Source organism: Columba livia, chromosome 3, assembly GCF_036013475.1.
Source record: "Columba livia isolate bColLiv1 breed racing homer chromosome 3, bColLiv1.pat.W.v2, whole genome shotgun sequence".
Lineage (NCBI taxonomy): Eukaryota > Metazoa > Chordata > Aves > Columbiformes > Columbidae > Columba > Columba livia.
In genome coordinates, this window is record NC_088604.1 from 71,985,653 (window position 1) to 72,001,095 (window position 15,443).

Below are 15,443 nucleotides of genomic sequence, written 5' to 3' on the forward strand. Positions count from 1 at the left end.
GTCCCTCAGTCTCCTCCAAGCTAAAGAACCTCAGCTCCCTCAGCCTTTCCTCATACGGGAGATGCTCCACTCCCTTAATCATCTTTGTGTCTCTGCGCTGGACTCTCTCAAGCAGTTCCCTGTTGGTGACGTGGACTGAAAACTAGCTAAAGGGCCGGGCCCAGAGGGTGGTGACAGTGACAGAGCACTTGCATAGGTTGCCCAGAACAGTTGTGGAGTCTCCATCCTTGGAGGTATTCGACAGCCATCTGGACATGGTCCTGAGTAGCCTGGCCTAGGTGGCCTTGCTTCAGCACAGGAAGTTGAGCATCACCTCCACCTATGATGGAAGTGTTATTCAAATTCAACTGGCAAATCACTTCTGACAAAAAGACATCTGCTCAGAAGGTTCCCAACCAGCTGTTCTCTAATATTTTATTCTCCCATATTATAGCCTCCTAAGCCAGTGTTCTGCTCCCTGTTCTAAATATTCCCTTTCCCTAGCAATTTTGAATGTCAGTGAAGGGGAGATTTTATTCCAGCTGTTTTTTCACAGCAATCTGACAAAGTGTGCTTATAAACTTAGAACACCTTCTTGACACCTATTTCATTTCAGGTATTTACATGCTTCCCACTGCCAAAACACTGAGTACCGAAGTATTAGAAATCTATTCTCCACCACCTTTTCCTGGGGTGACAGGAAAATCCTTCAAAAAAACCAAACATGTTTAAGATGCAGGTAAAGACTTCAACAAATCCAATCCAAAGCCATGTATCTGTGGTTGAGCAAAGAATTCAGAAGGGCAGCTACAGCTTTCTTGTTTACTCACTTTTTCAACTGACTTTCAATGACTTAGAAGGGTTCAGCGGTGCCAGTCTGAAACAGTCAAGTCCGACTTCATTGCAGCAAGGCCTTCTGTGGCATGAACCATTTAATGAGGAAGTGTTATCTTTCTCCTATCTGCTTTACTTCTTTCCCACAGCATGACCAAAATTAGGTTAATTAGCAGTGTGCTGTGGGAAATAAAATCAGTTTATTTAGATGAACAGTTTTGGGCTGCTCTCATTATGGAGTATGAGACTATTAATAAAAAGTAAAAAGTGGAATCACAATCCTGATTAAAGTTTTCAAATGAATTCCCTGTCAAAGAGTTAGCAGACTTGAACTAGTTTGAGTATTTTTCTATGAAAAACATACATAAATTAAAAGATAGTAATGTAGATAAAATACATTAATAAGTTTTTTTGGTTGAAAGAGACATATTTGTACAGAATATAGATGTATTTTATTAAAATTTACATGCATGATAAAAGCTGTTTAAAAAGTGAAAGAAAAGGAAGATCTACCACCCATGTGGGAAGCTGAAAACATTGCATGAATAGATTAAAAAAGATTAAGCATGCAGTTTCACTACAGCTGGCTAAAATAATTTCCATAAGAGTCATCACTGCCTGACTTACCCTAGCTCAGGACAGAGCAGTCACAGTGAAGTAACACACAGCACAAATTGATTGCATTAGCAGCAATAAGCAGCTATTGTGTTCCTTTCTCTATCAACACTGCTCAAACTCAAATTCAAAGAGTTGCTAATCCTGAGCAACACATTCTGGGTTTGGGGAAAAAACAACAACAACAACAACAACAACAAAACAAAACAAAAAACAAACCACACATCAGATGAATGTAATTGCTGAATTACACCATCAGTTAATAACATAGTGAATACCAGCCTTAGAAATGAAACCATAATTTTTTTAAGTGCTGCAAAACAGCAGAATTCTGTTCCTGTCAGCATTGCTATGTCACTCCACAGCACTTGAGGACCTACCTCAAATAAATAAATAGCTCAGATCAAGCTGCAGAGAGAGTCAATACACTGCATGACCAGCCTGGAGAATCAGCTGGAGAACCAGTCTGATAACCACACCAAGTTCAACAAAGGTAAACAAGTCCTGCATCTGGGACAGAATAACCCAATTACAGTATAGGCTGTGAGCAAGCTCAGATTCCCAGTACGCAGTGACTCGAACATGAGTCAGCAATGTGCTCTTGCAGCCCAGAAACCCACTGGCCTACCAGGCTACTTGAACAACAGTCCAGCTAGAAGACTGAAAAGTGATTATTCCCCTCTCTTTAGTACTTGTGAGAATGTATCTAGAGTCCTGTAGCCAGTGTTGGGCTTTCTAGTGATGAAAAAATCTTGACATAAAGGAGCAAGCCCAGCAGAAGACACTACATAAAGCTGAGAGCACTTGCTCCATTGAGCTTTAGAGGAGACCAAGGAGAGATCTTTCTGTTGTGTTCATTGGCACCCAGGGATGGGACAAAAGGCAACAAGTTGGAAGACAAAGTCCTAAATAGGTAAAAGGGAAAAAATTTTACACCATGATGGTGGTCAAACACTGGAACAAGGCTGCCAAGAGGAGTCATGATGTTTCTACCATCAGAGCAATTTACAGTTTCGAGCAACCTCATTGACTCTGGTTTAAGCAGCAAATTGGACTAAATGATCTCCAAAGGCTTTAACTTAAAAGAGGAGGTAATATTTGTTTAATTGAGTAGCCTACAAATTTACAATGAAATAAAGCTTTTATTAAATAGTTTTGTTGCTTACTCCCTCCTTTCTTCTAATTTTCTTATTTTGTGAAGAGGAAAACAGGACTTCATAAGACTCCAAGTCTAGCAATTTTGGCCCTCTAGGGATAAACCCATCAATACAATCACAAATGATTTTCTTGAAAGAAGTATTCATGTGGCTATAGGAGTAAAATTCTGAGTTTATGGACCATTCTTGTCCAGCAGCAATGTCATTTTAATGCTATATTTCAAATGCATTCTGACACTACAGCTTTCTATCATGCTTTGATTTTACTATTAATGTTTCTCTATTTTACTTAACTAAATACTCCTTGTTATCATTACTTTTCTGTGGAAATGTTTCGTTCCTGTTTGGTTGGCACTCAGTGCATTCTCATGTCTTTGTGATTTATGAGTTTGATGATTCTCAGTTGTACTAACAACAAAAAAAAAAAATCCTCAACAAGAAGAAGAAATTTGGAATTCCATAATATGCCCCAATGCTAATTATTTCAGAGAAGCAGATAAGTGGTCACCTTTCATTGTTGAAAGCAACACACTAATAGCAGGCTTCAATGCTATAGAAATAAACACTGTAGCTGTTTAATATATCAAAACGTTATTAGCCATGCATAATGAGTACTTTAAATTTGTTCACCATCCAATGAATTTGCACCAGTCTTTTCCATGATTTATAGCATGGACTGTCTTATGGCTTGTAATTTGTCATATTCTAAATGGTCTAGGGATACAATTTTAAGAGAAGTAATTTATTAAAGTTCCTCTTTATTGTAAAATGCTAGAAAACACATCCTCATTGCATCCTTTCAGGGGCCTGGAACCCTACAATCAGATTTCAAGGGATGAAGTAAATAATAGTGGTTCCTGAGCATAAAAGGCAAAACTTTAGGGAAACTCAGAGCCTAAGAAAAAAAATAAGTAAAAACTGCTTTATCTTATTTAAAAACACTGCACACAACACTCAGAGCTAGGATAAAAATAGTTTGTTTTTTTTCTTTCTTTCAAATGTTGGGGCATATTGCACTTACATTATTACTGTAAATACGTTAATTCAGAGGACTGGATGTAGAGCGCAGTATTTTAGCTGTTGATAACACTTGCATCTGTATCTTATAAAGCATAATATATTCTGGGCAGCAGCTTTCTCTGTCAGCCAGACCTCTAGCTCCAGTAAGTCTGTTTTCTGAATGTTTTCAAAGTAAAGTTCAATTAACCCATAATCATACATTACATATTGATAGGCAAGTGCCTAAAATACATTTTTTGTCCTTGTTTCCTTGATTTCTTTTAGATGATTAAAATATAAAGCCTTTTCATTGCTAAAATACAATCACTTTTCGTTGGCATTTTAGCAGTCTTAATTTATGCCTGCAGACTTATGTATGATGTTTGCAGCTCTATTTCTGCTTGGCACATGCCCACCCAAAAACAAAGCTGTTTCTAGTGAAAGAGCGATACATGTTCTACCACACTAGTTAAGTAATGGTTATATAATCTGTTAAGTGCATCTCCATTTGGATGCTAGCTTTTAAGGTTCAGACTCTATTTGGCTTCTGTATTTGCAGAATTTTTAGGAGCATTAATGTGATAATTTTTCACATTTATATAAAAGTTAAAAATGCAGTGTACCTCTACTAAAAAAAAAAAAAAAAAAAAAGAAAAAAAGAAAAATCAATTCATGATTAATTCAGAAACTCTGGTGGCGTGTTAGAAATTCATTTCAGCTCAATTTTTAGTATAGTGTATACTTACTACACTCAAAAATATGGCACTTTTAGCTCCAGCCAAGCATTTCACAAACATCTAACCTGAAATACATTGCCTGTATATTTTGTTTAATAAGAACATCTCTACTGAGGACATGATGTAAACATACACTTAAATATTCTCCTGATATTATGTAGTTTTTGTGAAGTAAGTATCTCAATAACTCTGAGAAAAAGAGCAAGGGCAGGTAAGTCTGAAATACTTATCCATAAAACCATGGTTTGAGATATGTGTCCTGAAGATATATCAGACAAAGCTTTAGGGTGCTGCATTATTCTGTCTGAAGCTTTCAGAGTTAACTTTCAAGAGTTCCTTGAAGTTGTACTTCCAAATAATTGAAACTCATGTTCACTGCAAATGTTGTAAGACATTTGGTACTTGAAGGGTCCCTCAAATACAGCTCCTGCCCATCTCACTAGGAAAGCAGAAGTTGGGCCATTCTTCCTGATCTCCAAATGTACTGAGAAGCATCTCTGAGGAAATGCTCTGAACTCCCTCCCCTCCCCTTTTTTCCCTCATAGCACAATCTGTGCCTCTGTGTCTAGAGAAGTAGCTTAGTAACATTTTGAGGAGATATGCAACAAATTAAATAATTAAGTTTGGTTTTATTGTATTTAGTATTTATTACCTCAAATGCAGAGAATCATTTGAAAGAAATAAACACAAACAACTGAGAACTGCAGATTTGTAAAAAAAAAAAAAATCTGTACCAATGTAATATGAATTACTTCATATTTCGGTGTGTCCATCTGAGCTCGCTGACTTGAAGATTCCTCCTCTGCACATGCTAATTTTAAATATAGATCTTTATGCACAGTTTCACTATTTTATATTTTATGTGTGGCTCAAGAATAACTCAAGAATAAATTTTCAGCAACCACCATTCCAAATATTTCTTTGCCTGCTGGTAATGTAGGTGGTTCCCCCCACACCTTTCAACTGTTTCCAGGCCAGAAAGACATATGAAAACAAGGATACTGCAACATTGAAGACAGGTATTAAAATATGTTACCTGCAACTAACTTCTGCATCACAAGTTACAGTTCCATCACTTCCTTTATTCTCTAGTTCAAAGGAGGAAAAAAAAAAAAAAAAAAAGCTTTGATGATTATATGGAAGAAAATTTTACAAAGCATTTTCTGACAAATTTGGAGTCAGAAATGAAATTGGGTTCTTTGCTGTCTCTTCAGATAACAAATCTGGATACAAAGTGAAGACATTGTTATATGTAAGTCTTGAACAAATACTTAAATGTATTAGCTCTACCAAATCAAAGGGAATTAAATTAGATGGAGGAAATAAATGGTTTTTTGTTCAGTACTATTTTTCTTCAGTAGCAAGGGGTAACTGTAGGTTACTGTTCACAAAATACTTTTTGCAGAGACTTATTAGATCGCCAAACTACTTTCTAAGTAAGTGGCTGAAAACCCTTAACAGTAGACATAAAAACCTAAAAATATTTTATTGGAATACAGCATGGAAAAACAGATTAAAAGATATTTTCTACAGCATTATTTTTCTATCCAACAAATAAGGTAAAGAACAAGGTAAAGTTGAAAGAGGTATTTTCCCCCAGTATATACGGCTTTGTTTCTTAAGTCTGTTTAATTATCAGTCTCCTGACTAGTTTCTAGACATAGACATTGCTTCCATGAAAGATGATAAAAATTTTATGTTTGCCCTCATTTCATGCCATAATTTTTTTACAGGTCCATGAATATTCATTTTTTTGTTTTTGTTGTAAAAGATATTTAAAGACAAAGGTGTTTCCAGGGTTTTGTTGAATGTCACTGTTCTGCAGTCTGTTTTGTTTCATTTCAATTACTTTGTATTATTGTAGTTAATAGATTCCCATGCACACAGCAGTCACATATACACTGAAATGGCAGATTTTTCTTTTCTTGGCAACAATTCACCATGTACATGGAAAAAAAATATCTCCGAATACTAACTGACCTTGCAGCCTGCAAGCCAGCCTTCTCATCTATGTTTGCAGCAGTCAAGTCTACTAACATGCTGGTCTCACCACAGAAGTTATTTTGTAAACGACCACTGAAAAGTTTGGATTAAGAGACCAAACAAAATAGCAGTAGTTTGCCAATTTCACCCCTGAAAACTTAACAGTCATTGATTCAAAAAAGAATAGTACATCATCTTACTATTTACCAACAGTCATTATTTTTAGCAAATAAGATTACCTACTGACTTAATAGTGTTTATATCTGGAAGCCAAATTCTCTGTAGGGATGGAAGCAGAGAAACATTTTTTGAACAGCTGCTGCCAGGAGGTTACAAGCATATTGTGTTCCTACTTTGCTCCTCACACAGCACACACACACTCACCAGCTACTGTTCGAAGTCATCACCCTTCTTGGAGAATGCTTTCATACCTAACTTATGAAACCTCTATTTATGAAGACTGTATTCATAAAAACCCAATCTTGCAAACATTTTCTAAAGAGTACGGTGCTCAAGAGCATGAGTAGCCTTTTGACTTTAAAGAAATTAATACGTCAAAGCACTCCAAGCCAAGTGTTTTCCCGTTGTAGTTAAGTATTTGAAAACTATCATTATAAGCACCAAGTCCCAATGGCTTTCAAGAATGGGATGATTAGAGCTTCTGTGGTGCACGAGCTATTTCTTTGTCTTGTTCTTTCCTCACCTCTAGCCTTTCTAGGCACAAAATATAAATTTTTCGGTTTAATCAATTTAGAAACCAACGGAAGGCATCATCACTGAATTAATTAAGAAGTTTTCTACCTAATATTGATGCAACTTTCACCTGTAGACATTGTCTTAGAGACTTGTTACTGTTACTAAAATCAGGTGATTCTAGTTTCACAAAGGCAAACAAAACAGAAGGGTCCTGGAGCGCACTGTTTGCCTTCCGAGTGTGTCAGCTTTGATACAAGGCTGCCCCTCTCCCAGCTCAGCAGTGATCAACCTCTTACAAAGCCTAAAGGTGACTCTGCTGTACACCATTAGTTAAGCCCACACACCTGGCTGCGCTGATGGTCTGATTACAAATACCATGTGTTAGGATGGATCCACACTAGCAGAACCAAGACCCAGCTCCCACACACCATTCAGCTTCTTCGTCTGAGTGTGCTGAACCAGGGAATTGGCTTCAATGTTGGCTGCAAGCTTTCGTCTTAAAGAATGCTGCCTGAGTAGACACCTTGACAATGATAGCTATCCTCTAACTATACCAAGTGAGGCCACTTATAAGATGCACCCTTCATTTTGCTTTTCTCCACAGTAGTCTTGCAGCACCTGCTTCTCCAGAAAACACACTTATTAGACATCTGGCTGATAGACAAAGCCCAGAATATATTATGCTTTCTAAGATATGGATGCAAGTGTTAGCAACAACTAAAATAGTGTGTTTTATATGCCTGGTCCTCTGAAACAGATTTGTCCATCAATACGAAGACTGAACTACCAGATAGCCATATTTCCATCAAATTTCCAGTTCCTTTCCATATGAATTTTAGTTATGAACTGACAGATTAGTCCTGCCACTTCCTGTACTATTCTCTCTAAGCCAGCTTTCTGAAAACTTTTTGTGCAGCAAATGCTTAATTGCATTTCAAGAAGCTGCAGTTCAAACTAGGAGGAATAGAAATCTACAGTTGTTAAGATATGATATCTGCTCATTGTGCCCTCCCCTCCTCCGATGCGCGTGCCCGCACACACACACACACAATATCACAGAATTACTTTAATTCTTTAATTTGAAGTCTAATAGCAAAGATTGCCATTGATTCAGGTAATAATGTTTCAAGGCTGAGCAGATCAGGGCAGGTCAGAAATGAAATATTTATCATGCTTTCTTCAAGTATTAAATCCATAGATTTGTTGCAAGAACAGCTGTATGTTGGTCTGTGGCAGCCATAGGCCTGTCACTCATTGGCAGTAAAAGAGTGTCTCATGCCCTGTGGTTTCTTCTGAGTACAGTTTCCAGAGAAAGAACTTTACTGAGTAACAGACTGTGTTAGCTGTACTTAAAAAAAAACAACCAAACATAAAAAACACCAACTAACCAACAAAACAACAACAAAATCCCCAAACAAACAAGTAAACACATATGTATAAACCTGAAATTTTCTATATTCATTCATGTCACCATTCTATGTCATAGTTGTTTCCTAAGTGGACTGGATCTATAGAGTATTAGTAAAAATCTGAACATTTTCAGGTAACACAGATACATTTCCTGCTCCATTACTCTAACACCACAGGATCTAGTACAATGAGATTTTCATGCCAGTATGTCTCCAGTTTTAGACAGGGTTTTACTACTCTATTTCTGTCAAATGCCCATGAAGAACACCTTTTAGTTTAACACAGCAAAAGAAAAGCTGATTCTCCTTTCTTTCAAATATTCTTTCATTGTTCTCTAGCACCAATAAATGAGATCTCTCTATCAGATTTGTTTCCATCAAATGAGCCCTCACCTTGACTTGTGCTCAGCAGGTATTATTGCAGTGCAGCACAGTTACACAAGGTACCTGTGTCCCTTGGGACAAGTAGTCCCAAAGACTACTCACTGAAAAACTCAGAAAATGTGGGCTCTTTTCCCACTTCAGACAGACAGTGTTAGACTCCATTAACTTTAAAAGTTGATTCAGAGAACACATTTTCAATTCAGAACTGAGCTGACTTTCAGGTAAAAAACCAAAGAGCCTTACGAGTCTTAGAAGGCAAATCAGTTGGATTTTCCTATAAAATTTTTAGGAATGTTAAACAAGATCACATTTTAAGAAATACAAGTATACAGAGTACTGTCAACAATTCTTCCTGTAGCTTGAACTGTAGCTATTTTGTTTTGTTGTGGACTTGTTTTTGTTTAGTTGTTTGGGTTTTGGTTTTGCTTTTGTTTTAAATGGCAAGCTCACAAATTCCTTTCCTTGCCTACAGCTTTATAAGAGTTGTTTTTTTTTTATCAGATGCAATTAGTAAAGTGAAGCTAAATCTCTCTTCTTCCCAGTTAGAAGGCTTTCATATTTAATTTGCGTCTAAGAAATTTTGCTAACACAGAGGCCCCGGGATAAAAAAAATTAATTTTACAGTTATAACAGAAACAGGGGAATTGAAACAGCTCCTTTGGAGTTCAGTCACAATAAGAAAAGATTCAATTACTTTGAAAATCTTTAGAACCACAAGAAAGAAATATTGGAAATGATCAGCCAGACTAGGGGTCATCATCAATTGTAATCCCAAATGGCATTTATTCCTTGGCTTGTCTTATTTTTCATTTAGAAACATAATGAACTGCAAGCCACTAAAAACATGAGATAACTGCACTTCAGGAAAGAAGGCTCTCTCATAATTATTCATTAATTGAATAAAAGCAAATGGTAACCAGAGTAATATTTTCATGATCTGCCTAGTGGTCAGGGACAAAACTGAACTTGTAGGAAAATTATAGTTTCTGAATATGTCTATTTATGTAAGATCCCTAGTGGCAATGTATTATTATAGGGCATATATGCAAATTAGAGTGCTTAAAATACATTCTAATCCCATAAAGATTAATAAGTATATAGTAAAATACTGTGATGATAATCTATTTAAAGTTAGCTGCACTTTGATAGCATGAACCTTACACCATTTTACACCACTATTGTTCTATTAATTCTTGTCATTTACTCCTTACACACACTATTCAAATATGAGCCACATGAAGTTATTTATGTGCATATTTCTCCAAAATATATACCTAGTACCAGAATGAAAAACAAAAATTAATTACTAACAGGCAGCGCGTTCTTTCAAATATTTATGTGAATTACTGCTCTCATACAAACCAATGAAAGTCTGACAAAATTAATTAGAAACATTTTGAAAACAATCTTGTAGAACAGACTGATTCGTTTGAAGTGATTTGCAGTTGGATATTCAACCTATGTTGAAATCTAAATTAATTTATCACTTTGGGAGACTTTGGAAATCAAGATTATTATCTTTAACATTGCTTTGAATAAGACTTGTATATAAATTACAACACTACTTGCTGGAACACCAGATTCTCTGTTTATCGTTGAAATACATTTGGCATTTTAAAAAAGTCTCTTTCTCTGTGCTTTATGTGGGTTTTGTTGTTGTTTTTTTGTTTGCTTTTTTAAGTTCAAGTCTCCACTATCCTAAGTGACCTATTATTTATTTTCATGATCTTCCTAGTTATATCCAAGCTAATAATTCTGCTTTCATACTTTTTCAGATCCTTAAGTATGTGATTACAAGCTGTGAAATAGCCCGAGTCACCTGAGGCCATAATTATGTCTGACTAGTGTAATATTGCAAGATGTTCACAAGTGTTATTTAGCATGCAATATATTAATACACTAAGATAAAAGACTTTTAACTACCTGTGCAATGATGAATATGATTTGATGTGAAATAATGTCTGAAAATTTATCAGATAAGAACAATGTTGACATTTCATTTCTATGTTCTATGGTTTAATGCTTGTAACCATTTTATCTTGAGATTCATTGACCAATAAGCTACCAGTAAAACTGGGTTCTCCTTATGTATGAAGCAGTTGTTTATTTCAAATACATAGAAAAAAAAGGAACAATGACTCAAAGAACATCACAGTACTGTCAATCAATGCATCATATTATAGAAATCATTTAAGGAATTGCTCTAGGCTATTTAATTAATCCATTAACAAGTAGTGACTTATCTGTTATAAGTTGATTTCTCTCCTACACACTTAACCAATCTTGCCATCGATCTGTTATTCTGCCCAAAATGATTTCAAATTAAGTTCTTCATTGCACACCACTGCTCAGTACTACTACTAGAGAATTTCGAGACCCCTAACCCAACAAAAGTGTCCTAAAGATTGACTAGACATAAACTTCTGTATGAAAGAATGCTAGTAAAATAGAAAATAATATGTAAGGCAAAATATTTGATGCCATGCCATGCTCTCTTCCTCTGGTAAGTGTTTTTAAAAATTTTAATAAAATAGCAGGACTTTTAAATTTTATAGAATTCCATGTGCTGAGTTAACTGAGGTGGCTGTAATTCCTTGCTCTACTTACAAGGGCCCAGTAGTAAGAACGTGTTGGGTGGCAAACACTACATACTTTCACTGAGCAGGCAAAACAAATTAATACCACCTCTTTTTTTTGGTCCTTAACACCTAATAGGAGCTGTCAGAACAGCTGAATAGGATTTCAGTTCTGTAAAGCACTGAATTATACTCTCAGAAGCCATGTATTCAAAGGGAACTGTTTATGTTGCATATTTTATATGGCATAACCCAATTGTATCTACCTGCAGAAGCTAAAGAGGAAAGAACTTAAGTTTTGCAAGTTGAGTTTAAGTTAAACTGGAAAAAAAAAATGCAGTTACACACTGTTCTTTCCACAAACTGATGCAACTCAAATAAATCTTCCCAATGTTAATTGCTAATAGACACTCATAAGACATTATTTCACTTTTCCCTATATTCATTAAGTTGAGAAGGACAAGTTTAATAGGTTTAATTCCATTATTATTTTACTAAGTTTCACCTGTTTCTATTATCATCCCTATTTACAAAACAGCTGTCACCTTGCCTTCATAATTATATAAATAATGTAAAACTATATAAATTATCTTCATTGTTATGTAGTACATCAGTAGTTCCCACTCTTTCCAACATTACACACTCCTGCTTCACAGAAAAATAGTTAAGGATATGTACACTCATAGCAGAAAAGTGATTTTAACCTACTGGATGTGGTGGTGATCAGAACTAGAACCAACAAAAACCCAAATATTATACTGGTTATGCATTAACCTTGATTTGATTCATACAACATGGCCAAATTTCCGAAGATTTCTGTATGGAGCTCAGAAGCATCAACTACAAAACGCTACATCTTTTTCTTAGTAATTTATAGCAAACATTCATTTTGTTAGAAATAAACTGTTAGGTTGGTAAATATTATCAGTTTCTCACTTTGACATTTCCATTTGAAGTTTTCACGTCCTTCCTTAAAACCTCTCCAAAATTTCTTTTTTTTTTTTTTTTTCTCCTGGACATCATGCTTTCCTTAACTGTCCTTTGCTGCCACTAGTTAGTTAAACAGAACAGTCTCCTCCTCATATTTCCAATGACCACAGTCTCTTCTGATTAATTAATTCTTTCCTTACCTATACATGGGTTCAAAAGAAAATTATATAAGTACAAGAACAAAACTATCAATGCCTAGTAAACAGAAGTGCAGCTTCAAACTCTGGCTCAGAGAAATCAAACTACAGGGAAAGACTGAGGAATAATATAACTGAATGTCTGCCTTGTTCTTTATCCTTCCGAAATGACATCAAGCTGCAGTCTGTCTTGAAAACAGAAAACTCTCTTCTAAGGGGCAAGGGGCAAAACTGACAACATAACCATAGTGGATTAAGAGACTAAAGAAAGGAGACTAGAAGGAGACATTGGGAAGAATACCCTCAAAGTGCTCACTCACTTCTGAAAATACTATCAGACTTTACTAGAGACAGAACACTGGCAAATTTGGGCTGGTGTTCTGTTCCCAAGATACTTTCCATTAGCTCTTTTAAAACAGCCAAACAAGGAAGGGAGTATGAATATACTTCTTTTATCAAGACATTACATAGATGGTTGTCGTGGTTTAGCTCCAGCTGGCAACTGAGTAGGACACTGCCACTCACTCACTCCTCCCTGCCCCCCAGTGGGATGGGGAGAATAACTGGGGCAGAAAAAAAGGTAAAACTCATGGGTTGGGATAAAAGTAGTTTAATGGGACAGCAAAGGAATAGTTAGCAACAACAGTAATAACAACAAAAGAATACACAAGGCAAGATAGACACAATGTAATTGCTTAGCACCCAAAAAAACTATGCCCAGCACTCTCCCAAGATAAGTCACAGGTATGCCTTATTCTTTACATTCATAGACAATTTAAAATATATTAATTTTAAATTACTTATATTATAAATATAAATAATTCCCGAGAAAAAGGTCTGACATTACATTATTTTTGAGACCACAAGTTAAAAATTTCCAAGTCCCTTGAATCGGATGTCATACACATATGCTTAAAAAAAAATTTAAATCCAAAAAACTAGCAAAAGCCAATACATATTTACCCTCTTCAGTTGAATAAAGCATTACAAATCTAAACCAGCAAACTCAAAATCCACTTATTAGGGGATACATCAAATGACTTTTTGGACTTTCAAACCTAAAATACCTTTAGACATTCTTTCAAGGGTTAAGCTTAAAAAAAAAAAAAAAATCAAAAAAAAAATCTGACTTTGCCACTTACTTTAAGGTTGAAAACCAAAGACAATAAATTAAGTAAGAGTGAAAAGGGAAAAAAAACCCACAAACAAGCAAACAAAACACACCACAAACACACACACAAAACCACACATGCCCCAGGACACAACAACAAAGCAACAAAATCATCCTGTTGAACACCTTGTTACTCTACAGTAAAACACTCCTTAAGAACAAAGGTGCTAATGCTGTTTTAGCAGATGTACCCTCCTGAAATTGAGCATGGAATTCACTATGACAATGCAGTGTCAGGAATCTTATTAAACTCTTTTAGTGGCAATTTCTTCACCCATCTCACACCAAAACTCCAGACTACAGATACAACACTCTTTCAAGAAAGCAGAGGATATTTCTCTAACTTCTCTAGATCTCCAAAGGATTTTAAGTCATTTTATCAATACACAGAAAATTCAAAGAAAATTACCACTATAATAAAAAAAAAAATTATTGTGAGTTTCCATCAGGCAGTGTAATTTTTTGCATTTTTTTAATCATACAAAGTATTTCAATTTGTAAATACAAAGGCAAAGTAAGCAACAAGTAATATTTTTGAGAAGGACTGCAATATGCTGGAATCCTTAAAAAAACAAACAAAAAACCCACAACCAAACACCAAACTGCACCAAAGTGACTTTAAAAGTCTTAACATCACATTTAAGAAGACGACTACAATATCATTCAAATAGCTGTTTGCCAAAGGATGCGATAGAAGAATGAAATTTCATCCACCCTACAACAGAATTTGGCCAGTATCTTCTTAGAGCACATTTTAGCTGTGCTTAACAATCTGCCTTGAAATGCAAGGAATTAAACAATCTACAAAGATGAGCAGGGGAATGTTCTAAGCAAAAGCCTCCTAAGCCACTGCATCAACAAAGACTGTTTCAGTGGAAAGATTTCCCAAAGCTCTTCCAAAACCTTTATCAATTCCCCTAAGTAGCCTATCAGTCTTCTACTGCCCATACTGTAACCAATGACTTTGAATTTCTCAGTTGCCTGTATCAGTGAGCAACAGTAAAACTAACCACTTTCATTGACAGTGTTGTCAAAGAGCTATAGACAATTACTAAGAATAAACGTTTTATTGGAAGTCCTCATTTAAACTGTACTATAAATTATTTTGTATCCGAAACCATCTGAATAACTCCCAATTCAACACCTGTGAGATGTATCTACACTATAAAAACAACCACAAACCTGGGTCAAATGTTACACTCATAATGTAGTTTTCTGAAGACAACTCTAGAGGTGTAACTCAGGTCTACAAAGGAGCTAAAATTGTTAGCACCAGCTGTGACAACAACTGCAGAAGCACAGAAGTAAATCCCCACAGAAGCAGGAAGAAGATGATCATAGAAGACTAGAGAACGGGGATCCAGGGAAAACAGCAATACAGGTTCATCAAATATGGCAAAAATTTAAAAGTAAAAATAGAAAATAGGTCTAACAGGAATACTAAAAAGTCATCTGTCAATTAAAACAATCATGGGGAGGGGGAAAAGAGATACTAGAAAACATTCAAGAAATAGGGAGTAGAGAAAAAACCTAATGGACAACATAAGGACAAATAACTGCTTAAGAAAGATTAGAGGGAATACACTGACATAAAAAGTAAAGCAAGAAACATACTACCTACTGATGTCTAAGGGCATTAAGAGCTACAGTCAGATACCTTTAAACATTTCTCTGCTTACTCTGAATATGGGTGGAAGGCTGTCCCAGAAGAAGTTCTCATCTGCTGCAACAGGAGTGTTTCTGTCCTACAGCACAATCAATGCAAATCAATTAGCT

The 15,443-nt window shown here is 35.7% G+C and overlaps 1 protein-coding gene across 3 annotated transcripts in view; it reads right to left on the bottom strand.

The window, feature by feature from the left end:
- Window positions 1-15,443, bottom strand: part of PRKN (parkin RBR E3 ubiquitin protein ligase) — a 732,020-nt gene that overhangs the window by 684,145 nt on the left and 32,432 nt on the right. The window contains exon 1 of one of the 3 annotated variants that reach the window (XM_021295975.2): window positions 5,358-5,413. The exons of the other annotated variants lie outside the window; for them this stretch is intronic. Within the exon in view, the coding sequence (XP_021151650.1) occupies window positions 5,358-5,376 (19 nt within the window). The 5' untranslated portion in view covers window positions 5,377-5,413. Of the gene's footprint in view, window positions 1-5,357; window positions 5,414-15,443 lie in introns of those variants that run through there. 3 annotated transcript variants of the gene reach the window in all.